Here is a 20909-nt window from a genome sequence, read left to right on the forward strand (position 1 = left end):
GAGACGGGACGGGACGGGAAGGGAAGGGGGGGGGCAGCCAGAAGCCAATGCATTTACATCATAGTCACTTCTGGGCGACCGGTGAAGAGGCCAGACTGAGGCCAATGGCAACAGGCGAGGGACAAGCTATAGGTTAGGCAAGTTAAGAGACCCCACAGTGGCTTATATACATGTAGAAATGTGAGCTATGCTAGGGCAATGACAAACCTTTAAATCAAGGAAGACAAGAAGACTTTCCTGAACTTTTTGTCTAGGCTTGGGACTAGACCAAGTAAACCTGTTTGTGACCCATTGTTTATCTTTAGGTTTTGGCCTTTAAAAATGATTGATTGATGATGATTTCAGAACAAGCGGTCCAAAGAAGAATCACTGTGGAGATATGAGTATCGTCGACTGCACTGATATTTAAATCTCTACTATGATAGAAACTTCCAGGATGAGACATATCCCAGGTAAAATGGCGTCCACAACAGGGAAACATGTGACTGAAGCCCATGAGGAAGCATCAGCAGGCCACGGCGAGACCACACCATGGGCAGGCGCAGACAGGATGACCGCTGGGCGCTCGAGCTCACTACAGTGCCCACGGAGAAACAAAAGCGAGCGACGTGGGTGGCTTCAACACTCCCCCCTTTTTTCTGATGACAAAAGCCAGGGGACTAGAAGAAGAAAAAGAAAAAAATGCACGCACATTTCCTGCCCAGGACAACCCCCGCTGGCTCGCATCTCTCCCACCACCTCAATCATTACATTACAGCAGATAATAAACACAACAAACGGGCCTCTGTAGTCCGCGCGTCTTTTAAAGCTGTGATGAGCGAAAAAAGGGAAACTCGAGTTGAGGCCTCAATGAACACAGGACACATAGGGAGGCTGCTGCTGAGGCCGGCGTTGTGAAGTCAAGTGGAAAGGAAAAGAATAAAACGCGGGCGGGCTTTCTGTGGACATTGCCTTTTTATTGATAATGCCACGGCTCATTTGTCAGCACTTTTGTTCTTACAGTTTAAGCCAAAACCAGAACAAAGCCACTGAATGCAGCTGTTTTTTTTTTCACAGCGGTGACAGAATGGCCAGAAATAGCAATTATCGAGACGTGTTCATTTGGACATAGCTTTACTAAATCTACCCATACAGCACGTTTTGTATATCACACTCTTCTGCACTGTTTAGAAAGGCTCAGCGTTGCACAGTGGTTTCAAATCTCAAAGAAAAGCAGTACTTAGACAATAGGGAGCAAAATACTCTCTGCAAAACAACAGCATATCCTGTCTCCAAGTGGTCTTATCAAGCCTCAAATATCAATGCTCCAGGACATGTTAAATATGCACCCTGGCCTGGACTGATTTTCTCTAACAGCAGTTTTTTCCACCCAAAATCAGGCAGCCCAGCCATAGCTTTGAGAGCTGATGCTACTGTAAACAAAGCCCTAAATGTCTATTTGCCAGTCGATGGGAGTGCTGGAGTGGTTTGTTACTGCCGTCAGAGTAGAAGTTGGAGAAACACTCATTTTGGGGTGGTATTCGGTGAAAAAAAAAAATGTTGCCAACTTTCTAAGCTCGAGCCAGTAAAGTGTACAGTCCACACTCCCCTAAAAGGTGCCTTGAGAGTTTTCGGACAACTGAATAAGCTCAATTTGGACCTTTCAGGAGGAAAGGGGCTTGGACACAGTGACAGCGGGACAGAGGCACACAAAGAATAGACGGGGGCTCCACGCCAGGCTTAGGAGGGAGGGAGGGAGGGGGCGCAGTGGTGGTAAGAGGGTAGGGGGGGGGTTAGAGGCCGGACAGGAAAAAGCTGTTGGCCTTGCATTTCCGCCTGGTGGCACCTCGCAGGGCCAATTTGAGGCCTAAATGTGAAGGTGCTGACCCCGTAGGCCCAGGGGGGGGGGGGTTCGGACCGCTTTCTGCTTTATGTCATGATATGATGAGTTGTCACAACAGCTCGCGGGGCGCTAATGAGCTGCGCTGAGGCCGGGGCAGGAGGATGGGACGGGGAGGAGGCAGGGGTAGGAAACACACACACACACACACACACACACTGAGATGACAGTGGAGTGATGGATCGGGCTCCTCGCAGGCCTCTGAATTCCAAAGCAAGCAGAAAACGTTGCCAGAGCCTCTCCCTGAACGTGCAAGTGGCAAAAGTCCAAGGAGTTGCGTATATGGACGGGAGCAAACGGGGGAGACCGGCTGCTGATGGGTGTGTTTTTTATTGTGTGTATTTGATTACAACAAAACAAAGTACAAAGTGTGCTGCTATTCACTGAATCATCGGGGCAGAGTTTAGACATGGAGTGCCCCCTTTCGGCTAAAGATCAAGTTCAAGCAAGAAGGAAGAACTTAATGCAAATGAGATCAAAACGCAACCCCACAAATGAAAGCCTCATCAAACCCCGCTGATCAATGATACTCTTTTTTTCCGGTTAATGAAGAGAAATGGCTCCACAATATGGAGAACCTGGGAATTGTACTAAAAAATAAGGGGTTGGGGGAGATGGTGGAATCAGATGTTGGGAGGTGTTGATCGTTTTTTTTTTCCTCTCGCACTGAAGATGCGTCTCAGAGGGCGCTGAGTGTGGGGGGGTGGTGGGGGCTCCCGAGACCCCGCCATATTTAAAAGTTAATCTATTCACTTTGCTGCAGTGACACGCCGACTGCTTGATCACAGCGTCGAACAAAAATATTATGTGGGCCAGCGCCTTTGCCTCCCCTTCCTCCTCCAAACCCCCCCCCCCATACGCTCAAGTCGCTCCGTCACCACTTATTTCCAGCTTCCCCATCTTTGATAGTCGGCACATCAAATGGAATGGCAGAAAGGACATGTCAGGGGTAAATAAAAGTGCGGCACAAATAGCTTAAATATGAAGTGGTGTTTGGTGAGGGCTGTTGTATTCTGTAAATCGGCTCGTTCGGTTTAGACGCGCGTTGAAGGCTTCTTCCTTCTTCTCTCTTTTTTTTTTTTTTTCCCCTTTCCTCTCCCCGCCCTCGCCTTGCTCTTTTCAGTGTAAACAGGCTCTTGAGCGCTCCTACCTGAGTTAAAGGGGGCTTTCTCTAAGAGGTGATATTGTATCGCGGTGTTAAGAGCCGCACGTGAATTCTGCCTTTTGAAATGCAATCAGCCCCTCAGAATTCGAGTTGAAAGCCAAGGCAATTAAGAATTTGAATTGGGTGGCAACATTGACAAAGGGATATGTTAATGCGCGAGGTTATTGAAAATCTTATTTTACATGTCATGGTTTTGCATGAGTTTTGATCAAATAAGGTTTTTAATAAAAAAGAGAAATAAAAAAAAGAAATCACCTCAAGAGAGAAAATGCCCCTTTCACAACTTAATTTAGTGGCGCCTTTAGAGGAGATTTCAAAGATTCCAATTAGATTTGAGAGCAGAGCAACTTACGTAATGCTTTACAACAACAGCGCAAATCCAGCTCAGGGCATCGGCTCAAATGTACTACAAAAACAAACGCCAAAGTCATCCAGCAAACAGTAAACAAGTGCTTTCAATGGGAGGAAAAAAAAAAATACAAAAAACTATGCCAATTCTATAGGAAGCTGCTCCATAAGCACCGGCTGAACGCGGTTTCTCCAGGCCACAAGTTCACAAGCTTCTGCTACAGAGAGGCTTGAGAAGTGAGGGAAATACAACAAATAACAACCATGAATACAATGTCTTAACGTTTCCTGTCTGCAACCATTGCCACTTTATTGCACGAAAGAACAGCAAAAGAAACACAAGTCCAAACTGCGACACGTTTGAAACTTATTATGAAACTTGTCATGATCATATGTCTATAAACGGTGAACCCAAAGTCATCAAAACAGTAGCATGGCACCTTTAAAGGAACTGTTGTCACACTGACCACTCCTCCGTTCAGCCCTGCCCCTGTTTCCACCTCAGTCCGACCTGCCCATCTCCAAAGGGGCCTTTCTTCCCCCTTTCAGCTCAACTTTAGTTGCATTACTCACCCAGCTGCCCAGATTGAGGTGCCAGCATCCCACCTGCTGCAGCAGCGACAGCCCGGGGCCCATCCCGAGCGCGGCTTTGGCCCCCTCGCTCTCCTCCAGCGCCTCCTCCACTCCCTCCTCCTCCCCCTGCAGCGCCTGCTCCTCTGTCCCGACTGAGGAGGCACCACCGTCCCGCGGATACATGACGACCCCTCCTCGGTGTGCTGCTCCGTGCTTCGTGTCTTCCCGCCAGCTTCCTTGGGTCATGTGTCTTCAGCCCGCTCGAGCCGCCATTGTTGTCCCCTTGAACTCTGGGTTGAGGCCTAGTCGTAGTAGTAGTAGTAGTATCCTCACGCAAGTCACCGCCACTACTACCGCGGCGCCTGTGCTCCCCTCCCACCCATTCTTCAAAAAAATCCCACTTGGCGGAGGGCAGCCATATATCCTCCGCTTCCCTGCACTAGTCAAAAGTTGTGAAGCCGGTGACAAGGCGTATACACAAGAAGGATGCGCCGGGCAGAAGGAAAAATTATTGCAGTGTGCCGCCTTCTCAGTACTGCTTCCCACTAGCAATACTGCGGAAAAAAATATATGCTCACAAACAGACAGAGGAGGAAGAAAAAAAAAAAAGGTGAAATATTACCCAAATCCCAGCTGTACGTCGGGGCTGTGTATGCCTTTCTTAAGAGTGTGTATGTGTGTGGGCTCGGCTGTGCCTCCAGGATGCCCAGAGAAGAACTGGCAGCTTGAAAAGCTTTGGCTACAAGGTAAAGGAGACAAAGAGGAGAGAGCAGCATGGAGAGGGAGAGAGAGATCTGGAGGAAAACGGGAAAAAAGGAACAAGACACAACAACATCCACAAAGGGAGGGCAGGCTCAGCAAAGTGTGGCCAACAGTCAGTGTGACAGTCCGCTCCTCATAGACTTTTTGTTCCGGGGGGAGAGAAAGTCTCGCTCTGACACGGACGTGGCACCTCTTGTCGCCATCCTTTGGAGTTTTTTTTTTTTTTTTTTTACTCCATTCCTCTTTCTAAACAATAGCTCGCAGAAGAATCCTACACACACAGCTCCATTCAAGGTTCATGTGAACAGGGCCTAGAGCAGCTCCCTCCTCTCAGGACCAGCTCTCTTCAAGTCTCGCCTTTGTCAGAAAGTCAAACGCTGAGATTCACGTGGTCAACACTTCCTTTTTTAGATAAAAGACAAAAAGCAAATTCGAGAGCTCTCCTGGCCGTGATTTTATAAAAGACGGAGGTGAATTCCTTCAGACTCTTGTGGTGTGACTCTTAGAGGCAGCTTTTTTCACACACGAGCACAGAGAAGATACATGCTCGAATTTACACAGATATTTTTACCACATCAGTGAAACTTTTTTTTAATACCGATATTTCACACTGAAAATTCAAGCCAAATAAACACCAATCAATATCAATTTAACATTTTGAGATTGTAATAATAATGAGGAACGCATCATTAATAATATATCATCATTTAATTTAATGTCATTTTCTTGTCTCATTAAAAATGACTCGAAATCATGGTCAATAAAAATCTTGACACCAGATTGGACATTTTCCACTGTGGCTCGTCACTTGGATTCCTTATATCGTCTAATTAACTGGACTTGTCATCCTTAAATTATCTCTCATAACCTCTAACTACCTAAACCTGACTAATGACCATGACAAATTAAATATTTATGGAATAAATTACGCGCACCTCGGCCCCGGTAACACGTGTTTTATGTAAAATCCGATTAGGTACAGCGGCGCCGGGAAATAATGAAAAGTAATTAGGCGTAAAACATATTTGTGGAGGGGGGAGAAAAAAAATGCGTGGATTATTTGGGGGGAAAAAGAAGTTATTTTTTCCCCCGAGCGCGAGTGGTTCCAGCGGCCCCCGGCCTGTAAAGCAGGATCCTGAGGCCCTCGGAGCAAAACAAAAGCCCGGGGAATGTCCTTTACACAGTTTGGGACAATAGCAAGCGGGTCCCCGACAAGGCGGCGGCTAATTGGCTGCCCACCCTCTATTCAGCCGTCCCGCCATGCTCCTGCCACCTCCTTTTGTCCCGGGAGCACTTTCGCCGAGTAAACTGCCCCGTCCCGCGGCGAGTGATGGACAGCTCCCAATCACAGGCGTGACAATAGCATCAACAACACGCGATAAAAAAAAAAAACAGAGAGATAAAGAAAGAAAAAAAAAGTGGAAAGCCAAAAGGAGAGAAAAAAAATGAGAAGAAAAAAAACTGCAATAATAATATTCAAATGGGATTTCAAAAATGTGAGGAAAAAGAAAAACTCACTCCAAATATTTCAATAAAAATTGTAAAATATATTATAAATGAATACCAAATAGAAACACAAGAACACGTGTTTAAAAGAAGAAGAAGAAAAAATCCCATTCAGTGCCACATTTACAAGCTGATTTAATATTTAAAAAAAATCACTGTAAATAACAATCAAATCTGCAAATCAACTTATTGAGTGGTTTTTTTTTTTTTTTTTTAGTGGGAATAAACTCTACCGGCGTTTATCTCCGTGCCTCTCGATAATGGAGCCCTGTCAGGCTTGTCAGGACAAAACAATCAAACGGCGCCTTTCATTATCCAAATTGTCAATGTGTCACTTAGCCACATAAGTGTTATAAATTGCCCAAATGGAGCAGCAGCAGCAAAAAAAAAAAAAAAAAAAGGTGCACAAATAAATGCCGGGATATTTTCGGTAAAACAAGCACGCGGGCGGGAAGAATTTACAAACCAAGCAAAAATAACAAGGATAAAATAAAAAAAAAGCCTTACCATTTAAAAGAGCTGTATTTGGGATGCTTCTCGGTTCCTGGTTAAAACAAGCATGCTGGCACTCTCCGTAGTGCACAGACTTCAAGCAGACTCCCACCACCATGTCAGCAACTATTCCACTGGGGGGCAGCACCTCCTTCTAACGGCAGCCCCGCATTAAGCGCTCGATGGGCTCAGCCGATAAGGCGCGATCGTTTCCCCGAGAAACCACTGGGAAGGCGGTTTGACTTTTACCGACTTGTTCCTCGCGCCGGCACCGGAGACGGCACCCTCCAAAAAAAAAAAATGGAAGGGGGGGAAGCTGGCCGTCTCTCTACGCTCCGCTCGTTCCCCGACTCTCTGCGACAAACCGGGGGGACACCCTCTCCGCCAGACTATCCCCCCTCTGCTCTTTTTTCTTTTTTTTTCCTACAACGAGCCCTTTTTGTGTCCATCTCGTTTGGTTTCTTTTGATAAGTTGAAGGGGAGAGGGGAGAGAGCGCGCGCGGGGCTTTCATGCGGCGGGACATGAAGGTGTAGCGGGGAAGCGAGCGCACAGGAGTCGCCCCCTAAAACTTGGCTGGAAAAAAAAAACTCAAGCAGCGGGGTGTCTCTTTCGTCGTGTCATTAATCCCCCCCTGAAACTTTTTTCCTTAGCGCTCCCATTCGAGTGCGAGTCACGCTAAATTAAATAGAAAATCAAAAAGACAAACGGCGGGGCAAAGAGGGGAAAAAGAGCCCGGGATGAAAAGGGAAAAATAGCGCTTCAGTCCTGGAGCGAGAGCGACCGGGTTTTTAGCCCCTCGGCTCTCTTGCCCCGACGGTGGATTTTTTTTTGATGCTCGGGAAAAATCGAATCCAGAAAAAGACAAAAAAAAGGTACAAAAATATATATATATCACCCCGAAAAAGGGAAAGAAGCCTGTCACAGCAGCAAAAGCTTTTCCCCCCCAAAAAATCCAACTCTCAAGCCTCAACTCTCTCAACTGAAAAGGGGGCTACAAGCGACTCCAAAGTGAAAGACATGCCAGACGCCAACAAGCAAACAACAAGCCAAGTTAAAAACAATAGCGCGGAGGGAGAAAAAAAATAGCAATAAATGATACAAGCCCCGGTAAGGTTTTCATGAGAGCTGGCAATAGAAAATTCACACCGGCCAAATGGTGGCTAGAAGAGAGAAAGCCCACTCTTAAAGCCGTGATCCGAGCATCCACTATACCACCGCTGTGAGCCTTTTAACCACAGCAGAGAAAAAATGACTATTGATCTTCAAATGGCGATAATTGAAAAGATCAAAAAGATTAAACAAAAAAAATCAAGAATGCTGACTTACCATGTTGTGCTCCGTTTTGTTGTAATTCTTTTTTTTTTTGGGTTAAAAAAAAAAAAAGAAGAAGAAATTTGCTCAAAGATGCAGCATTGGAGGTGTCAAATTTTCGTAGCCGTCTCTTGATCGTATTACTTCCACAGCGCTGGTTTCCAATGCGTCTGAACTTTTTCCCTTTCTCTTTTATTTTGTTTGTGGTACCTAGCCTTTTTTTCCCCCCTGCTTAAGACTTAAAAAGCCTTCAGCTCAGCAAAGCAGCACAAATTATCTTGCCACCTTGCTCAGCTCTGATGCTTTGGCCGCTAACTTTGGAAGGCCCTTTACTACTGCATCAAAATTAGCATTGTCAAAGCAGTTAATGAATATTAATATTGTATTTGTCATTGGAGCTGGCCCATTGCTGAACTCCAAGTCATCCATCAGGGACAAGATTAAGCACACAATTATTTCTGACTGACAGGGACCAAATCTGCAAGATTTTTTTTTTTTCTTCCAACAATTTAAAGAAAAAGACACAACATCATCTTAAGGTACCTCCCATGAGACGAGACAAGATTAATACACTTTTAATGAAGCGAGATCCAGCGCACGAACAGCGGGAACCGCATGAAAAAAAAAGGAATTTAAAATTATTTTCTTGTCGTTTTTAACCGTTTTTTTTAAAAGGACAAAATTATAAACGGCGACTAATTCGGAAACCATTGGAAAAATCGGTTTCAAAGAGCGCCTTGCTTTAAAAGATTACACAGAATCTTCCTTCGTTTTCTCCTGCACGAGGATGTGGATTTTCACCTTTTCTCCGCTCGCACAGAGAGAATAAGATGTAGACGCGCTGCCGTGCGAGAGGCGCTGGCACGAAATTTAACATGAAACATTCATTAAAATCCTGGACCTCCAGCGCAGCGTGCGGAGCCCAGCGGAGCGCCGGGCGGAGGACCACACTGAGCCCACACACACACAGCCTGACGCCGGGGGAAGAGCGCCACAAGACGCCCCCGATCCTCCACCGCCTTCATCTGTCACACTTCCACTTATTCTTCTGCAACAAAACAGCTCTCAACGCCGGCATACACAGCGTTTGACACAGAAAATATTTGCCACAACCAGACAACCCTACCTGCACCTGTCTTTAAAAATTAAGCAGATGACACGCGCGCGCTTTCCCCCGCGTTCCCTCAACATCACAGCGCCTCGTGCACTATTTCCACCCGCAAACATTATCCACTCATTATTTAAGACAAGTTCAATTCTTTTTTTTTTTGTACCGTTTCCTGATCAACTGTCGAGCGGCGCTTATGACCGTAAACATCAAGCACAAACCGTCTTTCACAGGCGCTTTAAAGCTCGTTTTCCTCCCGCGTTTCACAGCAGAGTAAATCAAAATAAAAGGTGCTGGGGGGATTTGCGGCGAGCTGGCAGATGTGGAGTTTGTGCGCGATGTGTGAATGGGTGTGAGCGGGTCACGCTGCGGGCGCACCTCCGAGCTCAGCCCGCGCCCTAATACCATTAGCTCCCCTCAGATGAGCACTTTAAATTGGGCTTTTGTTCCTGAGGAGCCGGCGGGCCGAGCGCGGAGCCGCGACCACCGCTGCACCGAGCGCACGCAGATGGCCTTTCAAAATAAAAACGCTTTCTTTCAATCGACAAAAGCCGCCGGCAAAAACGGAGCGCTGAATATTTGGGAATGAAAAAAGATATAAATAAAAATATATTTTGAGGGAAAATATAATAAGGATAACCTTAAACAACTGCAAAAATAATAAATATATATATACGTGTATTCTAATAATTAATAATTGATTATTACAATTTACAATTATATTATTCAATTAAAAGTGAGGGGATTTTAGGAAGTAAAATTAAACATTTTGAAATAAAGATAAATAATTCATAATTTATGGAGGAAAAAAATCTGAAAATTTCAAGCTATATTTTATGAGAAATTTAAACATTAAAAATGTAAAATAAAAAATGTATTTGATGCAAACAAATGCGATCAAAGTGTGATTATTCCCCTGTATGTGTGAAGTGATGCATAAAGGTCAGCCGTGTGTTTACACCAGCGCTCGCTCAGCGTTCGCAAACACCAGTGGTGCCTAATTCACCTTAAGAGGCTGACACCGGTCCCGTCTCGGTGAGAGCAGAGATGAGGAGACAGAGGCGCAGCTCAGCGGCCCAGCGTGATCACATCAGCCCCGCGATCAAATTAACGCAGTGACTTTGAAACTTATTGATCTGCTATTAAGACACTAGTGAACTTGATGAAGAGAGTGCTGTAGGTGACTCGAGGACTTCAAAGTGTCGCAGCAGCCTCATGAAACACACGGCTTTGATCGCCGCTCCCAGCTCCAATCTGGAGAGGCGCTTCACAGACACCCCAAATCTCCCTCGCCCGCTCGCTCTGTCTCCCTGTTCTCACTGCAGCGCTGCCCTGAAACAAGCAGCAGAGCGGCGCTGGCACACAACAACATTCAACTATATTCAATCTCACTCCATCTTTACAAACAAGTTGAGTGTACTGCACTGCAGACAGATCCCCTTTCTGATTCAACAAGAAATAATAAACCAACATACACGGAATATGAAATATGATGTCAAAACAACTACTAGAATGCGCCGGCCATCTAAGCGCATTGGCATTAAAATTCAGTGCGGATAAGAAGGGGATTCTTCATGCCAAATACGGCATGTAATAAGGTCGGCGATGAGAGAGACAATGCGGAGCGCCAGATAGCGGCACCATTGTGTGGCGAATACATCCCCCGTCGCTTAAGGCAACTCTTCCCACTACATTAATGCCGTGTGCTGCCAATCACACCTGCCTTTTTTCACTTTGTGCCACTGGGTGGAGGTAGTACTTAATGTTTTCAGCTCCTAAATAGACTGAAGGCCGCTCCTCACTTTTAATGGGATCAGAAAATAAATCTTTTCCTGTTTGCATCATGCAGAAATCTCAGGTTCACCCTCCACTAAGCCGCTAACTTAGCAGCACCGAGGAAAATAAATATTAACGGCCAAATTAATCATGGGCAGGCCGGTGTGTGCGCTCGCCGCGGAGCCGGGACTAAGCTGCGGCGCTTTAATTAAGAGGCTAAAACAGATGACAAATGGAGACAGTTAAACATTTAATGTGCGCTTATCTCCCTCATTTATTTAGCTGGGAGAGACTCCGAGTGGGTGGGTTTAAGAATGATGCAAACACACACAGCCTCGTGTGCTTTGACAAGACATCAGCCATTTCCTGACTATTGTTTTGACATTTGGCAACTTAATTCTGTTTGATGAGGCTCACATGACAAAAGAGCACAGAATGTATACATCCAAGGCGCTTGTGAAACGCATATAAATACATAAATGTGCTGTACATTTGAGTCTCAATTAAAGGCTTTCACAAAGTGCTCATCTCTCCTTCATTTCACCTGACACTGATTTCATTCTTTCTGGATGATCCCATTGTGCATGTGCTGCTGATGCACATTGCCTAGAGTCAATGTCAAATCCCAGCTCCGGTAGTCGTCCCGAGAAAAATACAGAACGAACAGTGCCCGCGGCGTACACATCCCTTTACTCAACCCACTTGCAATATTTCACCCAAAGTTATCGCTTCCAATGTGACAATGTTAAAATGAAAAACAAAAAAATAGATATATAAATAAATATGGGAAGGGGAGAGATAAAATGGGTGGCAGGGATGGGGTGGGGGCGGATGGGGGGAAGAGGAGAGAAGAGAAGAAGAGCAGGAGGAGGAGTGAAAAAAGCCCTGTGCCACGAGCATATATAAGAGAAACCTTCACCAATTAGTGCGGAGGAACGGCAGAGGGAGCACTCAAAGAGCCGGGCCTGGCGGCGGAGCTGTCATGTCGGCAGGATTGATCAACAGGCCTGCTATTTCTAATGGCATGTTGTCATGAAGCCGCAGCCACGGGGAGCCACCTGCCTCAGCCCCACTGCTCTGCCGCTGTGGAGGATGGGGTTGGGGGGACCATACCTATTCTGTGCCCATATATCTCTTACTAACAATTTGAAAACAGCCTGGCTTCCTCCTCCCACTCTCTGGCAGTCTACCTCGCCTATCCCTGAAGGTAAAAAATGAAGAAAAAAAAATAAAAATACACTCGCACATGGCACAGCTAGGCTATTGTAAAATATAGCACAATAGAAACAGAGCGTACGACGTAAAGGGAAATGAAAGAGGCAGAAGAATAATGTTGAGTATAAATATAATCTGGGCTTTGTTTGGTTATTTTCACCAATTTCACTGTTTTGAAAGAAGCACAACAAATTAAAGCTTCAATCACACAGAATGAACCGGCACATTACACGGTGAAAACCCTCGCTGAATTATCATCTGAAAAACAACGCATTTGATTCCACGTCTTTTCTTTATAAGAAAAAGCTGTCAAGTAATCTGCAGACAATAAAATCTCGTCAGCACAACGCCGTAGATAGAAAGCACAATCAAACAGGAGCTTTCAGATAAACATGACCCATTATCCGCTCTTCAGTGCGGCACCTACAGGCCGCCGCGTATTTCCCCTTAGCCTTTAGCGGCTAAACAAGAGCAGCCTCGCGAACAATATAAAGTCAAATAAAAGTTACAGAACTTGAGAGTTCAAGGTAGCACGGCTACTTGGAGTGTGTGTCACGTACAGTTAACCTTTTTATCGGGCTCGCCTGTGGTCTCATCAGTCGATGAAATTCTTCGCCCGCGGCGGTGGCTTAGCCGAGGGACACCGACCAATAGAAAAATATTTCATTGTGTTAGCATTTCAAATGGCGAGTGGAGGGTGGCGAGGAGGGCATTTGGAGGGGCGGTGGGGGAAGACATTCGAACCGATCGTTGCCAACAGAATTAATTGCCTATTCGCAGTATAGCGTCCCTTATCCGCAATCCTTGGAGGCCGAGCGATAGCAGAGGCCACCTTTCTTCGGTGTCTTCAAAAGCGCAGCGCTCAGGGGCAGCGGCCACACTAGGCCCCTTTAGGCCCAGAAAATAATCAGAATCATTGAACCAAAATGAGCACAGCCGTCGACTAATTAAAAATGCAGACGCCATTACTACATACATTAACATGAGTCTGCTCGCGTATTCAGATGAATATTTGAAATATTACAGAAATTTAATTTTGTGAGTTGGTTATTAACACAAAGTTAGCAAAGTCGGTTTGGCTTTGAGCCAGCGCTCGATAAACGGCTCCAGATTGAGCGACCTGCTGGTGCTTCGCTCCTTTATTTAAGCGGATTTATGTTCAGGCTCGGTTTCACATTGGCCAAACATATGCAATGACCCTAACTGATATGGGTGCATCTTTAGCCACATCTTAATCTAACCTTTCTAATGCTCTGCGGCTTTTCAGACTCAAAACAGCATTAAAAACGAGCATTGTTCGCAGCGAGGAAGGAGGCCGCCCTGAGAGCCGTCTGCAGAGAAAAGCTAGGCCAGAAGCCTTTGGAAAAACAGCTGCGTATGCTCCAATCAGAGGCACCAAACCCGCCGGCGCTGAGGGGAGCGTCCCATGTTTCAGGTTCAGGGCGTCCCACCAGTTCCAGTTCCTATCGGCGGGACCGGCCCACGCCGCACGAGGGTCCATTTCATCTTGGGCAGATGGACTCGCATCCACTCGCAGCAGTCCCATTACACGCCTCTCCGCCGCTCATTGTGGATTCAGCCGACGAAGTCAATCTTATTAACTTCCGCGCCGGTTCACACATGACATTTTCTTCAATTTTCTCGCCAACATCAAAAACATCAATTAGCAGCTCGAAAATGGGTAGGAGCGAATGACAGAGTCCGATAACGCCGGCTTATTTGAAGCCCAGAGTAAATCTATTCTCCAGTTTTGAATGTGTTCATTACAATTGCATTTTCAAAGAAGACCTCCAAATAGCAAAGAAATTAAATTTATCTCCTAGAAATGTCCAGAAATTGTTTTTCCCTTTCGTTTTTTTTTAATCCTGTGTCTATCTCTCAGCCTCAGCGGGTGACACAAAGCATTGTGCAGCTGCCTTGGCTTTTTCTCATTAGAACAGATCACAACTCTCAAAGCAGCTGAAACCCTACACTGCAACCTCCAGAATAACCCTTACATTTCATTTTAAAAGAGTATAATGTGACTTAAAAAGACAGTGGTGACCTACAATTTAACAAAAATATTTCCACTGTTTAAGTAACTGGTGAATGAACAAACCAAACACACACACACACACATACAAAGGGGAATTGATATTGGTGTTTATATATTTACTTTGTTTCATATATAAATCATGCTAGCTTGGAGGCGTTGACATTGCTTTTAGACTGTCAAATAAACATGCAAACTAAAACCTCTTCATGCTAACATTCTTGCCAGGCTCAAACATTTGTCCCAATCAATTCCTCCCGTCTCCTCCGTCCATTTAGTTACATCTGACCCAAACTTCCACTTAAAGTCCCATTTTATCCAGCTCCCCATTGATCATTTCCTGCTCGCGCACATCAAAACATGAAACTCAAACCTCAGCATTAACAAACTCTTATGCCCGCTGTCAGTGGCACGCGTGTAACTCTATAGACCCCGGCCCGTAACCTTTAAGTAAAAGGCTATTTTTTGCTCCGTGTCCAAACATTGTCGGTCGGCTTCCTCATGCTTGAGTTACATCTCCGAGGGGGCGAACACAAGCAACTTTCAGCGGCCACAGAAAGACGGCCGTAATGCGAAAGGGTCGGGGAGGGGAGAGGGGGGGTCGGTCGTACGGCCCCGCGCGGATCGCATTCCCGCGGCCCATTGATTTCTGATCTTTTGACATTGTTTAGTTGCTTTATATTTTCTTGCCCGTCTTTTATTCCACGTCACGACGGACAGGGGTGTCCAAACAAGGGATGTTACGAATATCTACTATCTGTCAAAGGAGCAGGCCTCTTCCCGGCATTAAGGCGAGTAAATGCTCTGACGCAGTGCCGAGAAGCGTCGGGATGAAAATATCACTCTTTATAATGGGGGATAATCAGATTTCGGATGCCGTTTGCCTTCGAGCGAGAAAAAAAAAAAAAAAAGGGATAAAAACACGTACGGCACTGGGCTGTAACCAATACACTCCCGGTTCACTGGTATTCTGACCTCCAGACAACAGGCCCAGACCGCCCTCATCTACAACAAAATCTAAGCTAAAATTTAAAAAAAAATCAGATATTTCATAGTGTTATGTGGAAATAGCTGAATCTAAGAGAATTTGTGTTAAGAAAGCAGTAATAGTAACTGTATGACCATTACGGTGGATGTAAAAGCAAAGGCATATTTCATAGCAACAGTATTTCTGAGGTAACTTTTACCGAAGTACGGATTTGAAGTAACGGGCCGAGAGCGCGTGGGTGATCGGCGGCATCACACAGAGCCGGCCGTCGTCCCCCTGCGTTTCCACGGCGCTCCAGATTAGAATCCCTGTGAAAACGGTCAAACGCTCTTTATCCCTGAGTAATTATTCTGATGCGGATGACAGATTGGTTGTTTGCATGTGGCGCGATGGATGAACACACACACACACACACACACACACACACACACACACGAATCCAGCCTCTCAGCGCATTTACCCATTAGACATTAGCCTCTGCGAAAAGACCAGGAAGTATGTTTTCAAACTGAAAGGTCAGGGGGGCGGAGCACATGTTTAATTACACTGCTGCATTCTGATTTATTTGTAATACTATTTTTGTATTCCCGGGGCATAAATGGACTTCTAATGAGAAACATTTAATGGCAAAGACATGACAATAGAACAGGAGAAACCGTGCTCAGTTTAAGTGTAACAAAACTAAATCATATTGAAATGAATGAATACATAAATACAAATTAAGAGTACTTTTCCAGAACTTCCAACTCCTCCCTAACACCGCGCATTATTCGTTGGCATTTGGCGTCCGACTATAATGACTTTACGCCGCTCTATCTCGCCCTCCCGGACGGACCATATGGCGACCTTGAGTGAAACGTTGCTAATCCTGAGGGGTCATTCTGAAGATCTGGTGCATACTATTGCCCTTTTCTGTCTCCCGCTCATATATTCTGAGAGATACCGTCCACCACGCCACGCTCCCAATCACCAACTCTCTCTTTACTCCGCCGCGGCGTGTCACCCCATTACTGGCCCCTTCATATCTACCTTTCCAATTACTTTTAAGAGTTTTGGATGGACAAATTTGCGCTTTCATGTCTCGTGTTAGCGGATGAGCTGCTTCTGGCCATGAAAGGGGAGTTTTAATGAGTGAGACTGAGGTTAATTGGTTGGACTCCCATCCCCCTGAGTCATGTGCCCATATATGAAATTAAGGCTATTTCCTGGAGTTTCCCCCGGAACATATTTAATAACAAACACTTCAGACCAATTTCCCGCAGAAAGAGGAGATGCAGATAAATACTGGTTGAAGATTTGAAGTACGATATACTGAAGCAGGAAAAAAAATCACGATAAATCGATAACATCGCAAACCATCGGTGAAACTATAACCCGAAAGCATTCGAATCAAAGCGGCCTTTGTTCTAAATGTGCTCAACATCTTAACTTCCACCAGAACCGAGCACGTTTTCTCCAGTTTGGCTTTACCCAAAACTAAAAGCTTCTAGAAGAGGCAAAACAGGGTCAGAGATCACAATGAAGAAGCGACAAAAACGCATCAAAATAGCGACAAAAATGAGGCGTAAATGCGGATGAAAAAGCAGCGGAAAAAAGCGTCAAATGAGCGACAAAAATACAACAAAACAGGCGACAAATAAAGTGATGGAAAACTTCAAAAACACAACAAAAAAGAGGCAAAATTTCAAATAAGAAGCAGCAAAACCATGAGAAGAATTGAACAAAAAATATGACAAAAAAAGTGAAAAATCTTAGATCAGTTTAGTAGCTCTTAGCTTTCAAATGAGGCGCTACACTGGCCTATAGGCTGTAAACTCCAATCGAGAAGCTTTTAGATTTGGGTAAACCCGAACTGGAGGAAATGTGCTCGGTTAAGGCGGGGGTTAAGAGGTTAACTACGAATCAAGTAACGTTTGAGTTTCTAAATATGAAACACAATTCACTTCATTCTTCATATATCATTTAATAAACAATTAGTCATATATAATAACATTGTATTAAGCCCAGTCGCTGCTATCAAACAAAAAATGAACTAAAATGATCAACTGTTTGTTTCTGATTATAATTAGATCAGGAAAAAGGAAAAAAATCTGAAAATTCGGTAACACATAACTACACGGTCTGAGGTAACATTTCTAATCATCCATACAGGAAACTGCATTGAAGAATCTTCCATGAAATTGTCAACGCTTTGGATTTTGTGGCTGTTGTTGTCCCTCCTTTCCTCCCCTCGCTGTGTCACACGAGCCCGGGCCACGTGGGTCGCTTTGTGTCGGGACAATGACACCAAATAATACGCTCATAATCCTTCCGCTATTGTTTTCACATCTGCAACAATGAGGCGACAATGGCTTGATCACCGCTATCGATTGGATTCACACACACACGCACACACGCACACACGCACACGCACACGCACACGCACACGCACACACACACACACACACGCACACACGGGGGGCGATAACACTGATCTACCGCAGATCTACCCAATCGCTCGCCATTAGAAACCACATGAAGTGAATCAACCCAGACCGCAGACCTTGTAATCAACACTGGTGCAAATGTGTCTTGCTCAATGGAGGGGCGGTTAAGTTAAGTATGATGGCGGGGGCGTGGTGTGGGGGGGAGATGGGAGGGGGGGGGTCGGTTCAGTGGCCCTGTCAGTGTAATCACGGGTTATCGCCACCAACGCAGCGTCCGGCGTCACTTCAACGCTAATTCGATCCATCTTCATTTCCAAAAGAGAGCGCCGCCCCTGCCATTGATGGATAGTTATCATTAGAGGGTGACAAAGAGTGGCCGGGACGAAGGAGGGAGGGGGGCGGGGGGTGTCGAGGACGGGCCAGTGTGAGCAGTAGGATGTGTCCTCGCAGATACACGCGATTGCCCCGGGACAGCGGGGTTATGTATGACATGGGACGGGACGAGTGTCAAGACGTTTGGGGTCAGGGAAGCTGGGTGGAAGCCTTCACGCCGCATTGGGACACGGTGCAAATGAGAAACGAGGAATAAAGATGCATCTCCCCCCCAGTCCATGAGTTTGTTTTGAAAGTTTAAACTGTTATATACAAAAAGCTTTGAAGAAAAATCACAACAATAATCGGGGAAATCCTATAGGGTCACATTTATGGTCACAATTGACAAATCGTTTACTTAAAGGAACTATACCTGATTTTATTTCTAGAAATGGAACGGAATTTGCTTTGTCCTCCTTTAGTGTATTTTAACTGAAAAACACTGATTATAAAACATTTGCATCAGTTTAATGAACTCTGGGGCTATTCTTCTTGCATTTATGTGAAAGTGACCCTGAAAAGTGACCCCGCAAGTTGGATGCTACAAATGTTAGGAAAGGTAGGAGTGACTTTGGATCACCAGTAACATTTAACTTAATGGATTCCTCTTCCATTGTATGTAATAAAATAAATAAATTTAAAAAAAATCAGGTATAGGACCTTTAAAGGCACACTGCATAACATTGTGGGCTCCAAATGGCCAGCTAGACACCAAAAAATGCAAGGGGCAATATCAAAGAATGGATTTGGATGAGGACCTAGCAGTGTTTAAATGTTATGTTATTAAGCTGCCTTTAGACGATATCTCCATGGAGAGGAGTTGGAGACGTCCCCCCTCCCAGTAACATTACAGTCAGGTCTCACTCTCAGCAAACACATGTTTTGTCAGGTATTTTTCAACAATCAAATTATCTATGATACTTGTATTGGGTCAAATGTTTCACGGTGTGGCTTTAATATGTCTTCTGAAAACATTGGATGTTGATGTTTTGATATGTATGCAATCCTTCAACTAGTTTAGCAGTTCATATTTCATAAAAGCATTCATCACAAATCACAATAAAACAATAGGGAACTGCTACAAAATCTTGATTTGCTTTTAATGACATCATAGTATTTTCAGAGATAAGACGGATCAGTCAGCCGAACGCTCTATTTGCTGATATTGCAATAAATACCACTACTTCAAACACACAAAGACAGAATCTCCAAGAGTGTGGAGAGTACGTGTTGGAAGCCATGCTCCGTTTGACTCAGCGTGACCCCGGCACACAGAGAGGCGATGGCTCAACTCACCAGCCTTTTATAGCACGCTGCTCAGATGCTGACAGACGCGCACATACACACACTCGCGCGGCCCGGGCACCGCTTGCAGCCAAACACTGAACCGCAGGCTGCGATTGAGGCCGGCTGGTGCGCTCCTCTATATTTTCAGGCTATATATTCAGGCCACGCTGGGCTGTATATCTTAATTATGTGCTCTGCCTCCCATCCTAAAAGAAGGGGTGACAGAGGCGGCCAGGCAGACACCGAAGCAGCAGTAGGCCACTGAAATGAGGTCCTCCCGCTCTTTATGGGGCCTCCAGCTCAGCCACTGCATCATTACGCCACTTTTGAGCCCTGGACAAAAACATTCCCCGTGTCCTTCCCTTTGCACCGCACACTCTTGCCCGCCGCACAACCGAAACAACCCCGTCCGTGGCGTTCCTTCGATAAAAGCTTTCGGAACAAACTCCAAAAAACTTTCTATAGGAAAAAAAGCTGGCGGTGAAAGGCTATATAATGAGAGTTGGTTCAAAAGATGCACGGGGGATGCACTGTGTGATTATCTCGGTCTTCTCGCAGGTTGGGGATCAGCTCTACCTCGTAGCACAGCTCACACATGCAAACACACTCAGGCAGCCTTTGTCAATGAGTCAATCAGACCATCGATCGCGCTCAGTGACCCAGAAAGGAGTAATGTTGGCCTCTCTGTGTGACCGCCTAAGCCCGGGACCCCCCCCTCCTGCCCCCGTCCGTCAGCCAGGAGGTGGTGCTGCTGGGAAAGCGCTGCACTGAGGCCTTTGCCTGTAGCACCAGAAAGCAGGCGGGGATTTGTTTGCTTGCTTTCTTGTATAATAGTGGGGATTTAAGGGCTTTTCTGACACCTGGAGTTGTCGACACTTCCTCAAAGACACAGACGTACTATGTTTTACCGTCTGTGCGAGCGCTGAGAGGTTCAGAGTCAGGTGATGCTGCAGCTTGAATGCATAAGATTCTCCGACTTGTAAGCTCTTGTTCTGTTGGCTCATTGTGAGGAATGAACGGGCCTGTAACATCCCCTGGACTCAGCACACAGACGCACACATGGCTACATGAGACGCTTACTCATACACATTCCTAATGTGCTGTTAAACAGAGATATTAGTTAATATGTTGGACTGTACACACACAGCAGGCTGGGGCTGATCGGACTGGCTGGCCTGCTTGCAGACCCTGCAGTTTGTTTAGCAACACTCCTTTTGACGACGCCCGAAGGGTGCAATTAAGCCCAATTAGAGCCTGTCAGTTTTATTAAGAGGCACAGACTGGCCAGGCTTGGGGCAGTGAGGGGTAGAGGAGGGAGAGAGAGAAGAGGGAGGAGGAAGAATCTCCAGCACCAAGCTACTGCTGCTGTGAGGAGGCAGCTGAGAGAAGCTAGTGTAAATATCAAGTGCCAAAATGTGAACCAGACTGAGTCCTGAGCCAGGGCCAGGTCAAATACATGTCTTTCTAATGTTACTAATGCTGCTTGAGTGAAATGTGGCGTTCAAGGATCATGTGCTCATAGCTCATCAACGGATGACAAAAGCTCGTCATCTATAAATATTCTGTGGCTGGAGTCAATGACACATGTGTGGATGCAGATGTCACAAAGCCTTTTCGGAAGGGGGCTAAGGGGTAGAAGAGCAGCTATCTGAGCCTGCCCTCATACAT

The 20909-nt window shown here is 45.6% G+C and overlaps 1 protein-coding gene across 13 annotated transcripts in view; it reads right to left on the reverse strand.

The window, feature by feature from the left end:
- tcf7l2 (transcription factor 7 like 2) overlaps positions 1-20909 on the reverse strand; it is an 85961-nt gene that overhangs the window by 19727 nt on the left and 45325 nt on the right. Inside the window, exon 1 of one of the 13 annotated variants that reach the window (XM_079577857.1) lies at positions 3966-4931. The exons of 11 other annotated variants lie outside the window; for them this stretch is intronic. In XM_079577857.1, the coding sequence (XP_079433983.1) occupies positions 3966-4211 (246 nt within the window). In that variant the 5' untranslated portion in view covers positions 4212-4931. Of the gene's footprint in view, positions 1-3965; positions 4932-20909 lie in introns of those variants that run through there. One more of the 13 variants, XM_079577858.1, reaches the window with a different exon arrangement.

This window comes from Gobius niger, assembly GCF_951799975.1.
Source record: "Gobius niger genome assembly, chromosome: 19".
Classification (NCBI taxonomy): Eukaryota; Metazoa; Chordata; class Actinopteri; order Gobiiformes; family Gobiidae; genus Gobius; species Gobius niger.